A 16,567-nucleotide genomic window follows, 5' to 3' on the forward strand; every position below is an offset into this window, starting at 1 on the left:
TAGAGATATGATAATGTAAGCAAGCCAGGAAAACCTGAGTAACGGGTCCTAAAATCCCTTTCAAGTTTATATAGAACTATGTATTATATAAAACCATAGAAGAGGTTATCTTTCTTTAAAAGCCTCAGCAGTTTTTTCCTTAATGGCGATATAGCATTTGGAAATACTACTTTYTAAACATACCTTATTGAATGAATTAGAGAAATGTGCTTTGGTTACAAGAATTTCTGCACCTCTTTTTCTCCTCTGACTTTCTCTAGGACAGTTGCATTGATTTCCATGAGCTAGTCTCCCTTGTCGGGATGGAGAAGGAGGCAAGCCAGCTCGAGAGGGACCAYGTTCACAGCGTGTATGAGAAAATCGCCCCTTCCTTCAACGATGCCCGCTACAAGGCCTGGCCAAAGGTGCAGCGGTTCATTTCGGAGCAGGAACCAGGCAGTCTCATTGCTGACATTGGTGAGTGAGCCCGTTTCTCACATGGCTAAGGAGAACGTGGAGATGTCTTCTCTGTGAATACTTGTGGCAGAAGAGTTTGRAGCTTGTCTGCAACGTGTGAATCAAAATGGCCAGGCTATCCAATTTGCCTCCAAGTTTCTCCACCATTCATAGGTATATGCAGACGTCTCAGCAGCGAATGCTACCACTTAYATTTCTTAAGATGTTGCTAGCAGATATTAATATTTGTAGGTATGCATAACTCTAGAATATTAGGTCTTCTATAGCCCTTACAATGGGTATTCTGTCTGGTCAAGGTGAAAAAAGTATCATGATATTGTCCTTAGCGCTTTGGGGAATAATGTTATAGTTGTTAATACCTGTAAGGTAGAGATTTCCTGAAGTGTAGTAGAGAGGCCTGCATATTCTGCACCTACCCCACAAGTGGAAGCCGTGCTGCTTGCCCAGGTGAGATCTGGGATGGTTTTGTAGTCATTGCTACATGCCCAGCCTGGATCTCTAAATATCTTTTCTTTTAACATCATTTTCAATCTGTCATGCATTCCAGCAACACCCGTTTATAGTCCCCTGCCCTTTACTTTTTAGCGTTAAGTATAATATAGCAATGCTCATGAAAAAAAAAATGTGGTTGTTGGGCTAATCATATTATCTTGTTGCATGTCTTTCAAGCTTTACCATATTTTTTTTTTCCCGGTTTATCTCAGTCTAAATGCTGACTATAGCATATAGAATATATTCATAACAGATCTCAGAAGAATTCACACTTTTTTTCAGTGTGAACAAACACATAATGTGAGCCACCATACTGACCAATTCACCCATGTAAAACAATATAAGCTTTAATATAAGCTCAGGCTTGGCTCCTGGGCTTTGGCCCATGGAGGCTGCTGATATGGTTTTGTGGTGCCCATGGTCAGAGAGGTGGTTCATGTGAGACACAGCTGCCATCCAGCCCTAGAGGCCTCTACCTGCAGAGCTCAGCCCTGTTCTTCCCAGTTGGGCAGCAGGCGCTGGCATCAGTTTAGGAGAAATACTGTAGTCACTTCTCTTGCTGGCTCATACTGGGGCCTTTCCCTCCAGAAGAAAAAAGCCCTGGAGTTCACTTCCAATCAGAGCTCCAGGATAGTCCTGTTCTTCTCTTTTGCCTCCAAAAATTGTGTGCAATACTAGCCAGTGACTGGCACTGCCTAACAGCAGCTCTTCTCAGCAATATTGGAGTTTATTTCATAGCCATGAGGAGGACTGTGACATCTCTAGATATTTTCTGGATATTTTCCTTCCACTCCTGGCAGATAGGATCAGCAGCTGGGAGCAGATTTCTACCTGTGACTCAGCAGTGACTCATCCTCTGTTGAAATGTTGTAGCAGACTGGCAGGGCTGGGAGGCTCTGGACTCACATAGGATTTCAGAACAGGTACTGTGGGATAGCTGTAACCTAAACAGAGGGATTGAACATTCAGAGGCTCCAAAATAAATGTAATCATATAAAAAAATAAATTAGAGATAAAATCTGGGCTCTGACCCAAGCTTAATATTTGATGTAAGYGCAGCCGTAAACAGGATGTGAACTAAGATATGCACAAGGTAAACGCTATTATGCTAGCTCAGTGCATTTTCTTCCCTGATCTTAATCTGAATAATCATTTTAGTGACGCAGGATCCATTTTGTGTTAAGATCCAGATAATTCTGAAAACAAATTACCAAAATTTTAGCTAATACCTGTTTACTACTGACATTACTCTAATTATGTGAAGACATGTGCCTTTATTTCAACACAAGAAGTGTTTCAGATTGGGAAGGTGTCCATGTCCAAACCTCCATCCTGGAATGGAAACTACTTGGAGATACTGGGAGAAAAAAAAAAAAAAAAAAGGAACTTCACTGTTGTCATGGTGACCGCAATTAGCAGCAGTTAAAGAGCAAACAATGGATTTAATGGTTTGGTCTAATAATGACTTAATTACTTAGCCTCCTAGTTTGTCTATCAGTGTTTCAATACACAGCAATAATTTAGCCCCATGCCACTGCATGGGACTTTCGCTTAGCATTTTGCGACTGGCAGAGGAGGGACTGCAGCAGCATCATTACCCTGACTGTGTTTGATTCTGTGTTGGGGGGAAGGCCAAGGCAAACGCCCTCCAGCCATCCCACTTGAACACCTCCTGTCAAGCAGCAGAGAGAAAGRGGCAGCCTGTGCTCATAGAGCTATAGCGGCGGGAAAAGCACCTGAATTGCACCGCAATCATATCCTCTTTAAAATGGGTAGGGGATTTCAAGCTGTCGAAGCAATTCAAGCGCTGAACATCATGGCTGATGTCAGGAACACATTACATTTCACACAGACACCAGCTGACCACTTTTCCCTCCTCATTATTCCYGCAGGCTGTGGAAATGGCAAATACCTTCACATCAATTCTCAAGCCTACAAGCTGGGCTGCGATTACTGTTTCCCGCTGGTGGAGTCCGCCCGCGATGAAGGCCACGAGGTGATGGTCTGTCACAGCCTGTGCCTGCCCTACCGCAGTGAGTGCTTTGACGCCGTCCTGTCCATTGCTGGTAAGTTTGGGTACTGTCAGTTGTCCCTAGGCCAGGTCTTGAGAGGCATTTAGGCTGCCTTTGCAGCTCTTTTGGGCTGCGTAGACCAGGGAGATTTATATTAGCACTGTAAACTTAGGTTATTGCAAACTCACAGTGAAGAACTGCAAAATGGGTAAGTCACGCGGACAAGCTGAGCTCTCTTCTCATGCACTCACAGCTAAGCTACAACATGGAAAAAAAGGAGAGTCYTATTTCTGCTTTATGACATGGCGCAAGTCTGAACTGTTGGCTCTGACAGGAGGAAGATGTAATGAAATTTTCTCAGGAACACCTGGGGAATTTCTTGTAATGGAAACTATGGCATAAAGATCCAGTCTTGGAGCATATCCCCAGCTTATTTTTTAATCCCCTGATGGCCTCCCTTTTGCACGTTTCCAAAAATTTKTTTTCACTCCCATGCTCCAACTCCTTTTGGCCAACATGATGTTTTTTGTGCTGATGAGGTAGGAGGATCATGACACTGATTTAGCTGGAAAATAACCCAGCAAAATAAAAATGTTGCTTTTAGCTGAGTCAGTTACCTACTGCTTCACTCCAGAGACCTTGTCCCAGCACAGCGAAGGGGTTTAGAGCTGAAAAAGAACAAGGAGCCAGTAACAAAGCAGAACTGCTYATTTGAGCTGCCACCTTTAAATGCTCATCAAACAACCTCTGATTTCTTTCCCTGTCTTTTAAGATTTTTCCTTGTTTACGTGCCCTTTTCAACCTCACTTAATGACAGAGGAACAACATATTTGTCTTTGCCACTTTTAAAGCAGACTTGGAATGCTGCTGTGGCTGTAGCTTTATCTCTAGCCAGTTCTCTTAAATTTTAAGGATGCTTTTATTTTAGGRACTCTTGAAATTACACACTCACCTTCTACAATGCAGGTACTAAACTCACAYTAAGTAAAAGTAGGACAAAGCTGGAAATAAAACAAACTACACTGATCACCAAACTTGATTTTCTTTTTCTCATAGACTAAGGAGAGCAAAGCACTCTTAGCCTTGTTAAATCAAGGTGAAATGTTAATATCTCACATCTCTTGAAGTTGGCAAGTAGCCTTACAGAACCTCTTCTCCCTGTCTCAGCTGACCTTTCTTTAAGCCTTGGGGAACTTTGCTTTTCAAGTCCAGGTCCATGTCATATAATTTGACATTTGGTGGAATTTGGTGCATCATCCTACAGGRCTCTGACCCCCTGCTTAACTACACTGAGAACCTTTCAGTCATGAATTAAGAAAAATGAGCAATAGCTAATGGTCCTTATTATTAGGTTTTMACTCCCTCTAGGTAATACATGCCTGCCCCAAGTGAGCTCACATTCTTGAGTAATCCAGAGTAAGGAAGYACTGGACAAGCCCAATTTGTTGAAGAGGCCATGTAAGCACCACTCCCAAGTTTTCTAGGCACTGATGTCTCTGGCCTCTGGGACCAAAGCAGGGTACCTGGGGTGAGGTTACTGGAGGGAAACTACAGATCTCAGCATCCAGAGAAAGCTGACGGCCCTGTTAGTGTGGCTGCAGTGCAAGATGCAGGAAGGCACTTGCAGAACAAACCAGTTATGGAGTGTTAAAGGCCCTGTAACATAGCTGCAAAAGGTAAAGTTGTTTCTGTTACATCCACAGCCATCACAGATCATGCAGGGACCGCCGGATGTTATGAAGCAAAGATTCCCTATTACTGCTGAAAAAAAAAACTTGAAAAATACATCTCAGATGCATTAAAAAGCTTCAAGAAGACAAATAAACCTCTCTGATTTAATTGCTCGTTTCTTATTTTCTAACCAAGCTAACAATTTTAAAAACACAAATCATCATTTTAAGTGCTTGGCCTGTCAGCAAAACAATTACTGGTATTCTCATGTTTCTTGAAATAATTTATAAAGTTAAAATTATAATATATATGAGAATTTTATACTCAGACAATATATACTAGTATTCACAAAGAATGCATGATAAATTAAATTAAATATATGCTAGTATATATGTACACTTGTTTGAGTAAGCATTTGTGGTTTTTTTAATTCTTCAGTAGATTGCCTGGGAAGGCAATTTTTTTCTGTAGCAGTCCTAAAGACAGGTCTGTAGTAAGAAATCTTGGCAGAACAGAAGTGTCAGGCCTAAGCTAATGATTTTTCTRTACTCAACAGCTACAGCATATGCATATATAGTGAAGCATTTTTTGCTAGTTCCATGATTGGAATAACCTACACTGACAAGAAAGAAATCTAGACGTGATATATCAGCAAATTTTTTAAGTGGCCTACTTTCACATGTGTACCTTTCTGKTGAAGGAGACAAATTTGTCCTGTGAGTATATGGTCCATTCCACTCTGTTTTCACTGTGTTTAGAAAGAAAATGTAGTCACTTTCCCGGCGTATTTGTAGCATATGCTTGTTATCACCGAATACCAGAAATSAGCCCTTTTTTGCTGTATACCAATGATTTTGTAATTGTTAGCATGATAAAGCCATTCTTATGTTATTGAAATCAGTATATTTGACCCTAAAGATAATGACAAGAAGGCTAGCACTTATTTATTTCCACTCTGGATAAAGCATTACTCCAAAATAGAATTCAGTGCTTATATTTTAATGTAGTTTTACTTTTATCAATGTTTTGCTCTTCTACCTGGCAGGATCATGTTCTGGGTTAATAAAATCTTTTGAGTGTTGAGTTCTTGGACTCTGAAATAAGTGGAAACAATAAAAAGATTTTTCYCTTAATTGAGATAAGTAATTTCTTTCCTCCAAATGCAAAGGTGAAGACACAGTATTTTCCTGTCTTGTTAGGAATTAATATTTAGATAAGTCAAATTTTTCTTTAYTACTGAAATATCTGATTAGCCTCTTTACCTCAATGGTAAAAAATAGTGAATGGAACCAGATGGCTTTTCTTGGTGTTAACACCAATATATGAAAATTAATTTCAGTTTAATCTTGATCTTTTAGTTATGTAGTAATTTAACAGAGAAAGTGAGGGGAGCCTAAGGGAACTAAAAGTGTCTACTCTTCGAGTTTACACGGTCTGTGAATATAGTCTGTATAATTACAAATAATGTAATTCTTGTTCACTTTTACAAGGTTGGAGAGTCTCTTCAGGACAAAAATAAAAATAAAAGGTTCAGGAGAGTTTTCTTATTACAAATAATGTAATTCTTGTTCACTTTTACAAGGTTGGAGAGTCTCTTCAGGACAAAAATAAAAATAAAAGGTTCAGGAGAGTTTTCTTACTCTTTAAAGTTATACCTTTATGGCAAAATTCAATGAGACACTCCGAGCAAGAAGAAACCAAGTGTTAGTATCAGAAGCAACATCATATTAGTGTTATATTGCATTACTGTGTCAGTTAACACCAGGGCAACGTTGCAATGACACTGTTATATTGTTTCTTTACCCCATAGACTGTTTCTGTGCAGCCTTGGAAATTTCTATGTAGCACTGAGTTTTGTCATATAGCTATAGTATTACCAGCTGCCAGCCCTCTTAAATCCCATTTCCCACAAGAATCACTTGGGAATAAATTTTAACAGATTTAACAGAAAAAAAAAAAAATGAAAAAAAAAAAAAACCTTTTCAACAAAGAAGCAATGTGTGTGGACATTCCCTTTCCCTGTAAGTAGCACTATTAAAGGCACAAGGACTATTCCAGTGGAAACCAGAGTGTAATTATGGTCTTGTATGGCAACATAAGGAATTCTTTCATGCCATAGAAATAGAGATGAAATCACATAAAAAGAAAAGGACAAGCAGTCATTTTCATGCTTTACAGGGTAGTGTGAAGGACCAAAATTGGGATGACGGCACCGTAACATGAATTAGCACTAAGAAAATGTTTATAAATACAGAAAGGAAAAAGAAATCTATGAAATAGGAAATATTTCATATGAAATGAAAAAATTCATTATTGTCTTCAGGTAGTCAGCAGAGTTTTTAATCAGGGACCAAAGTTTAGAATAAAAAAAGAAAATAAGAGGTTAAACAATACTTGGATAAGTTAGGTAATACAAATTGTGAGGAAATCATGAAATTCATCTTAAACTCCTTGAATGATTGCCAGTGCAATYCCTGAATTGGCAGATTATCTTTAAGATCTCTGGGAAGTGGAGAAAGGCAAGCATAATGCATGTTTCTGAACGGGAAGATGCCAGCCTAACTTAGATGCTAAAGTTAATAATTGGAATGTACGGAATAATAAGGAAATGGGAAATAGCCACATATCCCTATGGACAGAATAGCAGGAATAAACATAGTATATCTTGATCCTCATGCCATTGTAAGTAAAATAAGTAGATCTAGTTAAAAGCATGGCAACACATAAGGCTGCAAAATCGTTCTCTGAGTGGATTAGTGGTTCACTGTCTAATCAGAAGGCATTTTAAGAGGGATCATCTTGAGATCCTCCTACATCTATTCCTACTGAATGGCTTCTATATAAGAAGAGTTGCAATTCCTTTGGAARATGGGATTTGAAATCCAACTGACAGAGAGATTGCCCGAAATCAACATGATGAGACATCAAAACCTGCAAGAAGTATCATGCTTAGGAAGGAAACTTTAAACGAACAAAAGAAGAAAGAAGGGTGAGGCAACAAGGACCATAGGCTAAATAGACGTGAGGCTGTTAAAAACCAGAACGGAATCATTCTGAGAGATGCTGGCAGAATCATCTGTGTATGGAAGACACAAAAACTAATTACCCTCCTATGCTTGGTGCCTTTCAGATCCTGCTTGGGATATGGTATCTGCTTTTGGAAATCAAGTCTGTAGCCAAAATGGATACACTGTAGACAAAAAAAGTTTAGAAAATATGGATTAGGAGGAACTGGTTTTACGTAGTCAAGAAAAAAAAAGAAAAAAGTTTAGGGAAATATAATAATGTAACGGTCTTTTTTACAGAAAGCCGATCTTTCCTTTACATAGGAAAGAAAAGAAATAAYCATCTTAACTTGCAGCAAAGGTTATTTACCACAGATATTAAGAGGCTTTTAAGGCCAGGTTAGAGCAATATCTGTCAGATATGGCCAAGTATTTCATTCTGTCTTGGAGCCCGAAAATAAACTACATCTATTTTGCTTTATCTGTTTGAATTTAAAAGCCAGCTGGTCTTTTGGAAAAAAATAATCCGTTGACTATATCCTCTAACCTATTGCTGTTTAACGTTAATACGGCTCTTCCCAAGAGCAGCCATCTCTCCTCCCTAATGAAAGTTAAGGTGCAAAATGCTAATAAAATCTGAATATCACAGGAGAGCTAAGAAACAAAGGATTAATGCCAGCCAGGGTGGGATTTTGGTTTTGATGAGATGACCCACAGAGCACATTAGCTTCTTCTGAGACTTCTGCAGGCTCCGATTCCAGATTTGGGCTCATCAGTGTTACTGTTTTCTTTAATATAAATAATACAGTTATTCCTAAATAAGCTAGGGCAAATTCTTACAGATGCAKAGAAGCTCCAAGACAACAGTCGCTGCCTGTTGAGCTTTGCAGCTTTATCTATAATTCACCCCGTTTCCCTCGCCGCGCTTGTCAGCGTCGCGTGTTAGCGCAGTTCTCGCCAACAGCACGGAGACTAACTTTCATCTCACTTATTTAAATCAGGAGCTTCATGTTCCTAGCATTAATATATTCATGCAAGTTATAATTGATTTATCAAAAATATCCTGATTTTATTTCCTGTGGATGATGCATGGTTATCCTGGGATGAGGCCAGGTCAGAACACTTGACTTCATCTTTTTTCTTAGAAAAAAACAGTGCTGCCTCATACGGTCCCCTTGTTGCTGAAGTTCAGAACTGGAGCAAACTCCAGATAGAGCCATTCGTTTTGTTTGAATTGCACATTAGCAGTCAGCAGCCTGTTAACCATTTTTAAGCGTAATTATTTATTTTAGACCTCAATTGGCCATCAGTGGTCTTATTACTCTCGCCGTGTTGACAGCCTATCTGTTTTAAATCTTAGCTACATGTTCTTAACAATATGTTACCTGGTTACAAGGTCTTGACCAGCTGTTCCATGTCATTAAAAGAGGTGACAGCTTGTCACAGCRCAAGTTTTAATATGTGCCTGTACGTGTGCTGGACTCTCAGCACGCAAGGCAACACGGCCATGGCTTTGAAATGAGGAGCAGCACTCGGGGCTCAACAGCTTCCACGGGATATTTTTTCACCAGGATATTTTTTTTTTTTTTGCTGTCACCCAACAGGCTTCCAGGGAACTGAGCACAGAACTTGCATTTTATAATAGAGCCAGACAATTCTCCTGCTGAATATGACATTATTGCCAAGATGGAAGGTCTCGCTTGGAGTCTATAGGAGTGGAGCTGTTGGGTGCATGTGCAGTGCAAGGGCACAGCAAGGTGCCCCGGAGAAGTTCTGGGTGCTCCCACAAACTGAGCTGGGCTTTGCCTGGAACTGATCCCTAGTAGCATGAAGTGCAGCCGGGGGATGTCTGAACTGCACATCTTGGTGCTCATGCCTCCAAATTAAATGCCTATTTGAGCATTTGTTCAGTGAAGATGAAGAGGTCCGTGGCCTCCTTTGGTGTGGGAATCTGAGATTAATGGTTTTTAAATATGTCCAGAAGACATTTTGCCTCTCTATTTCTCGATGCAGTCTGGTGTCCAGAGCACTCATGCAGAAGGTGAGGGAGCTACAGGCAGTTCCTTCCTCAGCTGGAGGGGTTTCAAGCCCACATTTCTGATGTGCAGGAACCACAGAATGAGAACCAGCCACACAAAGAATGGCCACATTGGGTGAGGAGAACCCACYAGCCATTCGAACCTGCAGCCCAAAAGCCAAAAGGAGGGTGGGCAGAGGGAGCCGCGTCCTCTGCCTCAGATGCAGGAGCACATCCCRGCGGGAAGGACCAGGATTGCTTGGATTGTTTGTGCTTCTGTACRTACAGTGACTGTGCAGTGTAAAATGCACCAACAAGATTAAGTGCTGCTAGAGAGCAGACTTTCTGAGCCATTGATTTCCACTCAGACGTTTAAATCTTTCCTAAATCAAGTAAGCCACATGAAGCCCTGTAAAGCTGGATCCTGTTRTATCTGCATTGTCTCTCTACAAGCTTTGCCTGAGAAATGACAGGAACACGCGGTGTGGGAGACAGGCACAGCCCTATCAGTGCTGGATTAAACCCTTGAAACCAGAGCAGCTCCTGAGATGCTGAAAATTAAGCATATTCCCTAATCAAGGCTTTAATAAGTTAATTAAATTTCATAATTGTAATGATTTTTATAAAGGCGGTATCCTCATTTGTATTAATGCCAACTATGCATATGGGAAAATTAAAGAAGGTAAAGAWTTTGCAATCTAAATAATTAAGGAGTTAGTTAGGTTTTTAATAGAAAAAAAGTTTCAGTGGAAGCACTGTTCGAAGTTTACTCAGAAATGCTTTTAAGTCGTTCTTTGGTATATTAGTAGTTTCCCTCCCTTTTTTATTTTTGATATCATCCTAATGAAAAGAATAACATTTAACTTAGAATCATGTGAAAAGCCTTCTATTTAAGTTCCAATTGTTCCTATTATTAGAACTGACAGAGATAAAGTAACATCTGAAGTATATATGCAGTATACACAGAAAGAGTCTCTGAGATAAAAATTCTGTGATCCTTAAATACTTTCCAAATGTCTCTAAAGGGATTTAGCTTCAGTAAGGAAATTTAACAAAAAAGTAATTTCTGATTACACACATTTCTTTGCTATTTAGCAGGGTTTAAATTGAATCACTGACCTAAAATATTCTCATTTTGAAAATGACTTCTGAAAAAAATTCAAAGTTGTTGATGCTTTCAGTTTTGTTCTCTGAAGACAGCTGAAAGACATAAAAATGTATTTCACATTGTCTGCTTGTTCTAAATAATCCCTTTTAGTAGGATTAGTCACAGTATTAAATGAAGGAGCAATTAATTATATTCTTACGAAATGAAGAAGAGAAAAATCTTTGAAATGTTSTCCTTTCCTCCTCACCCCCTCCATGCAAAATCTAAATTACATAAGTGTCTTTTAGTTATGGAAAACCTTTCAATTTTCAGTAAGAAAAAAGCATCAGGAAAGAACASTGCATGTACAAAAGTCATTTGGATTGACTTTACTTTTACATTTAGATATTAAATAAATTTAAATGTGTTCCTACTTGTCCCTATCATCCATATCATGGTGCTGCTTCCTATGATCAGGATCATGTGAGTGCCCGTCATGAAAGGCAGTGAATATCTATTGTGAATTTAAGAGTTTTTTTCTTTTTCTAGCTCTTGCTATGAGAGTACAGAAGTGTTGCAAAGCAGCTAGAAAGCACTGAATGTTYTGTAGAAAAAAGAGGTGAGGATAACCTTATGGATGAAGGGATAGTGGGAAAAAAGCTTCTGAAAAGAACAGTATAACAACAAGGATATATCACCAGCTGTCTGCTAAATACAGTGAAAAAAAAAAAAACAACAATATTAAGAGAAACTGCAAGAGCTTGGGCAGAAAATGCAGTATTGGGAATCCRCAATTATCCCTGGGTTGCTTGTGCAAGTGATGCACAGGGGCTTGGTGCCTTTGGAAAGATTAATCAGGAAAAGGAAAACAGCCTTCTATCATGGACCATAATGTGTCCATAACCAAATCCCCTGATAGGAACAAAAATGCTTAAGAAACTATGCAGCATAAGAATTAAATATCAGAAATGAAGAGACTTAAAGAAAAATGAAAAAAAAAAGGCAGAAGGGTAAAAGGCAAAGTGGAAAGTGCTGCACAACTCAGTGCTGAATGTGGAGCGTAGGTGTGTGGCACCCGTTGAAAGGCTGCTGTTCAGCTGATTCCTGTATAATTTGTGCCTACAAACAAAATGAGYAGTGTGCTGGTAAAGTTTGCTTATGACATAGAGTTTTCCAGGATAAATGACTGCACAGAGTTTCAATGAAGGGTCTCATATGAAAATAATGACTGGGTGCAAAGTTGCAGGAAAAGACTTGTCAATAATTCAGAGTGGTACCCTCTATTCCTATGCAGGAAAGAGATATTGAGGTTATTATCAGAGTAATTTCAGTTCTCTGAAAGCGTTAACTTGGTGTTCAAACCTGAGCACAAAAAGTATTCAAATGTTAAGAAAAAATAAAGAAAAAAAAAAACAAGAAAATATCACTGTGGTACAAGATAAATAACTGGTGCAACTGTAGCTTGAATACTGCATGATGTAATAGGTTGGGGTTCTTCACCTGAGCAAAGAGGTTTATCATATAAAAGAGGTACATATATCATACCCCTGTGTAGAGGGACACAATAACATTTTGTAACCCACAGCTGACAGGAAACTAGTGAATAACAAGCAAGTCTCCATGGTTTCTTATGACAAGAGAAGATTTAAACAGAAGGAATCCTGTCTTTTTCCCCAAACATCTGGTGCTGGCTGCACATTTTCAGTCCCATACAGAAAGTTAGTTTCCTTTACTCTCATACTATTTTCATCACCTTCAAGTGAATATATGACATATATCTTGTGATTTAGGACAAAAGTAATTTCCATTTAAAGAACTGGCCATTGACAAATGCACTTCCAAGCCCATGGGCCCCTGTCTTGTGCTTGGAAGGTGTGAAATCACCTCCAATGGACAATTATCAGCGTATCAGCCCCAGTGCAGCGGGCGCTGCAGGAGAGGCTGGTTGGAGATGTTACGGCGGGGCCTGAGGTTTTCTGGCCAGTTCATCAGCATCAGGTCCAGAAGGGACAAACAGAGGAAATCCTGGGGTTTGAGAGAGTGGAGAAGCAGATTCGTCTTGCTGCTGGAGTGAAATCAGATCCTGAGTGAATATTCATACTTTGGTGCCAGCTAAAGTGGGCAGTTCCTTCCGTCTCTGATGTAGCACTTTACTGCTCAGTTTAAATGCAATTTCAACATATAAACAATTTAATGTAAAGAAGAGAATTAAATGATTTTGTTATAAATAGTCTGCTTTAGGTGAATGCAACTGTAGGAATCATGGTTCCTGGCAAGTTTAGCTTTGATTAAAAACAGTATTGTCCKATAATTCTCGTTCAATATAGATTGATGTTGCCTCAAGAAGTTCTCTTCCTTTCCTTGGGTTATGCATGAATGTAATAAATCACCCACAGCTTTTAAGATTATCACCCAAATTCATTGTGACAGCACTAAACTTTTGCTCAGAGTGAGATTTTTATTAATAAGCTGTAATTCCTTAAATGGTAGTTGATGTCTTTTGAATTAAAAAGACCATCATGTTTCAGTGCCAAGCTCTCAACTACTGCTGTAAGTCCTAAGCATTTTGGAATTGATTTCTGTTCATCTTAAATAAGTAAAACATACAGTCAGAGCAATGGTAAAAGGCTCTATTTCTTTAAAGCTTGTCTTTTGATCCTCACACTGCTGCAGAGGCACCAAATGCACTATTCATTGCAAGGACAGTGTTTTCTTATCTCAGCTGGATTTCATGCTGTTATACTTGTCATTTTAAAGTGTCTATTTTTCTGAAGCAAAATGGATCTAATGGTGAATGGTGGTCACTCCAGCAAACTGACATGTTGCCCGTACACAGCTTCATGTTTCATAGGAATAGCTGAAAAGGCTTGCCTTTTTTTCTTTTCCCCTAGAAGGGGCTTTTATTTTCCTATGTGAACCAACTCAATAGTGTAACATCTCAATAGTGTAACCAAAAACTGTTCTATTGCACACTGAGGTCCCATGAATAGCAATATCTGCAGGATATTGCACAGGCATTGCCACTGAAGAAAATATGAGAGTTGACCAAGTACAACTAGKTCTACTGCTTTTCAACACCTTCAATATTCATCCTTTCCAGCACTACCTCAGAACTCTTTATTGCTCAGGTAGCACCACTCATTAAGCAAAGCCAAAATACAGCTCAAGTATACAGCTCAAAGCCAAAATACTGCTCTGCACCAGGACCTGATCAACCTCTGTCTGCTCCGAACTGCTTCAGATCTGCTTCAGTCCCAGAGCAGGAGCCTGTCTGTAGAGCTCACATTAGGCAAGTTTCTTCCAGTCCTGAGACCAGTTACCCTCTTGAGGGCAAAGCTTTTGTTGAAAAAATACTGTATTGAAAATTGAGTGAAATCTAGACTTGATTCTGACTCATTCTGCTAGGTGAATTTTACCATCACAGTTATGAGGCATTGTCCAAGCCAGGCATGTTTGTATGGTGTTTCTGGTTATCAAGCAAGAACTGGATTATCTAGCCATTAATCTTCAGGAAAATTCTTGTAAATGGCAGTCCCAGACAACTGCTAATTGACTAAGTATCTTTCACCCTTATAATTAATGGTCTCAATGTATCCAAGAGCAACCGTGACTGGTCGTTTTTATTGSCCTATTATTTGATGTCTATCAATAAAGAAAGAGAAATGGAGAGGCAGCTTTAGCTATGTTCTTTCTTAATGAGTATCTTCAGCAGAATCACTAGCGCTGCTGTTGCAAGACAGCGAATGGACTTATTTCAGAAGTGCTTCCTTTAGACTACTGATGAGCCTGAAGTGAGCATTAAAAAGGGCCACGTTGCTTTGCCATTAACTGGGTGGTAACTTTTTRGTGAGCAAAGGAGACTGTTCTACTGTTCATTGATGATCTGGAAGATGTCACTTGTGTCAATGGGTTTCTAAATTCTATTGTGTTCTTAAAATAAGTTAGAATATTATGAGATAATGTATTAAGAGATAACACATATTAAAGAGTAACACGTAGCACAATAAAAGATAAATGGTCAGTTCTTGAGGTTCAAACCACTGGCTGCCAGTGGCGCAGAACTGGTTTTCATGCTCTGTATTCCTTAGTGCCTTGAGGCACTAAGAAGGGGTATTTATTCAGCTTGTGTGTTCTGTTGTAGTGATCCACCACTTCTCCACGGAGGAGAGGCGCACGCGGGCGATACGGGAGATGGCTCGCATCCTGAGAGTGGGAGGCCAGATAATGATCTACGTGTGGGCAATGGAGCAAAAACGGAGGAGGTTCGAGACACAAGACGTCTTTGTGCCGTGGGATCCCTCACCTCCCTGCTGCCCCTTGAGGGATCCGCGTTCACCTGGAGTACAAAAATCCATTCTTCACACGGACAAAAAGCTGGCTGTGCACCAGGGCTGCCCTAACTCAAATGACACTTCAGAGGGGTGCAGGAAAAGCAAAAGTTCTTCYTGTGGAGGGGGCAGGAAAGCTCTGTGCTCAGTGTTGGATAAACCACTGAGATGGTCTCTGTTCTCAAGATCACTTGACTCTGTGCTAGACGTGGGTAATCAGCGGCACCGAGAAGAGCTCGTTAGGTATCGCAATTACAGCGCTTATCTGAATGAGTTAAACAGAAAAAAGAGAACTGAAAGAAACAGGGAGTGCGGCTTYCTGGAACACGTTTCCAACTTTTTTCTATACTGCAAACAGAGTTTTGAAAATACAACAGCTTTGGAAGTAGCTGTTAAACCCGTGCTGCCCACGTCCCATGACACCAAGGTGGTCAAAAGCCACCGCTCAGACGTGGGCCAGGAGCCTCTGCAGCTCCCCAGGGCTGCAGCTGCCGCTCGCAGTCGCAGCACAGTGTGTTTACCTGACCTCATTTCACGTCAGAAAGGACTGGCTGTTAGACAACAACACAGAATAGATCCTCACCCAAAACAAGGGGCTTTCTGTGGATCCCTCAGCGAAACGGGTGCAGGCAGTGCCCCACAGGAAGCCCTTGACAAGAGCGCCGCAGGCACCCGGAGCGGGCGGCAGCCCAGGCCCAGCGGGGCCTGCYTGCGCTACTACCATGTTTTTAAAGAAGGGGAGCTGGTTGAGCTGATCCAGCGCCACATCCCTGAGCTGCACGTGATTGACTCATACTTTGACCATGCAAACTGGTGCGTGATTGCAGAGAAGACCGAAGCGTGGAACACCTAGGGGAGCTTTGCTGTTGGAAGGGAACACCGAGGGCTTTCTTCTTTTTGAAGCCTCGGCGCCTTTGGACATCTGTGCTGAAGGTTTCCACAGCCTCCAGTTTGTTCAGGGGCGAGGGGGAAGGGCTGAAGGTTTCCACAGCCTCCACTTTGTTCAGGGGTGAGGGGGAAGGGTGAGGAGGGCAGAGGTGTGAAACTCTCAGGCTCTGTGACTCTGTTGTCTTTGATTTTGTTCCTAAAATACATTTCTACTGAAATATTTTTTTCTAGAGGCATTATTTCATACTGAGCACATTTTAGCACATTGATCCCTTTTAATATATAGCTGCCAGCTGTGTTTTGTTGCTCAAAAGGTTGGAAGTGGATTGCTGGATTCCGCTAGCATTGGAAGTGGATTGCTGGCTTGTTTCTAATGTGTATATTAAAAGTTTTTATTGCTCATTTATAACTACACACTCATTCATATCAACTTTTTACTTTAGAATTTATTGTGTTTTGCCACCTGATATAATGTAACATGGGAAGTAATTGAAAGATGTATTTTTATTATTACAGTTCACTTTGTCAGCATTTATGAAACTTCTAGTCCTACTAGACAAGCAGCCTTAACAAAAAATAATATATATGACGTGTAATATATGTATATATGT

At 40.2% G+C, this 16,567-nt stretch overlaps 1 protein-coding gene across 1 annotated transcript; it reads left to right on the plus strand.

The window, feature by feature from the left end:
- The first annotated feature begins 300 nt into the window (after nt 1–300).
- Nucleotides 301–15,921, plus strand: LOC112942884 (probable tRNA methyltransferase 9B). Its single transcript, XM_026033921.1, has 3 exons — nt 301–456; nt 2,841–3,014; nt 14,882–15,921. Exons 1-3 carry the CDS (start codon nt 303–305, stop codon nt 15,919–15,921), a joined length of 1,368 nt encoding a protein of 455 aa, XP_025889706.1. The 5' UTR covers nt 301–302.
- The last annotated feature ends 646 nt before the right edge of the window (nt 15,922–16,567 follow it).

Source organism: Nothoprocta perdicaria, unplaced genomic scaffold (assembly GCF_003342845.1).
Source record: "Nothoprocta perdicaria isolate Ctin4 unplaced genomic scaffold, notPer1 scaffold_137, whole genome shotgun sequence".
NCBI lineage: Eukaryota > Metazoa > Chordata > Aves > Tinamiformes > Tinamidae > Nothoprocta > Nothoprocta perdicaria.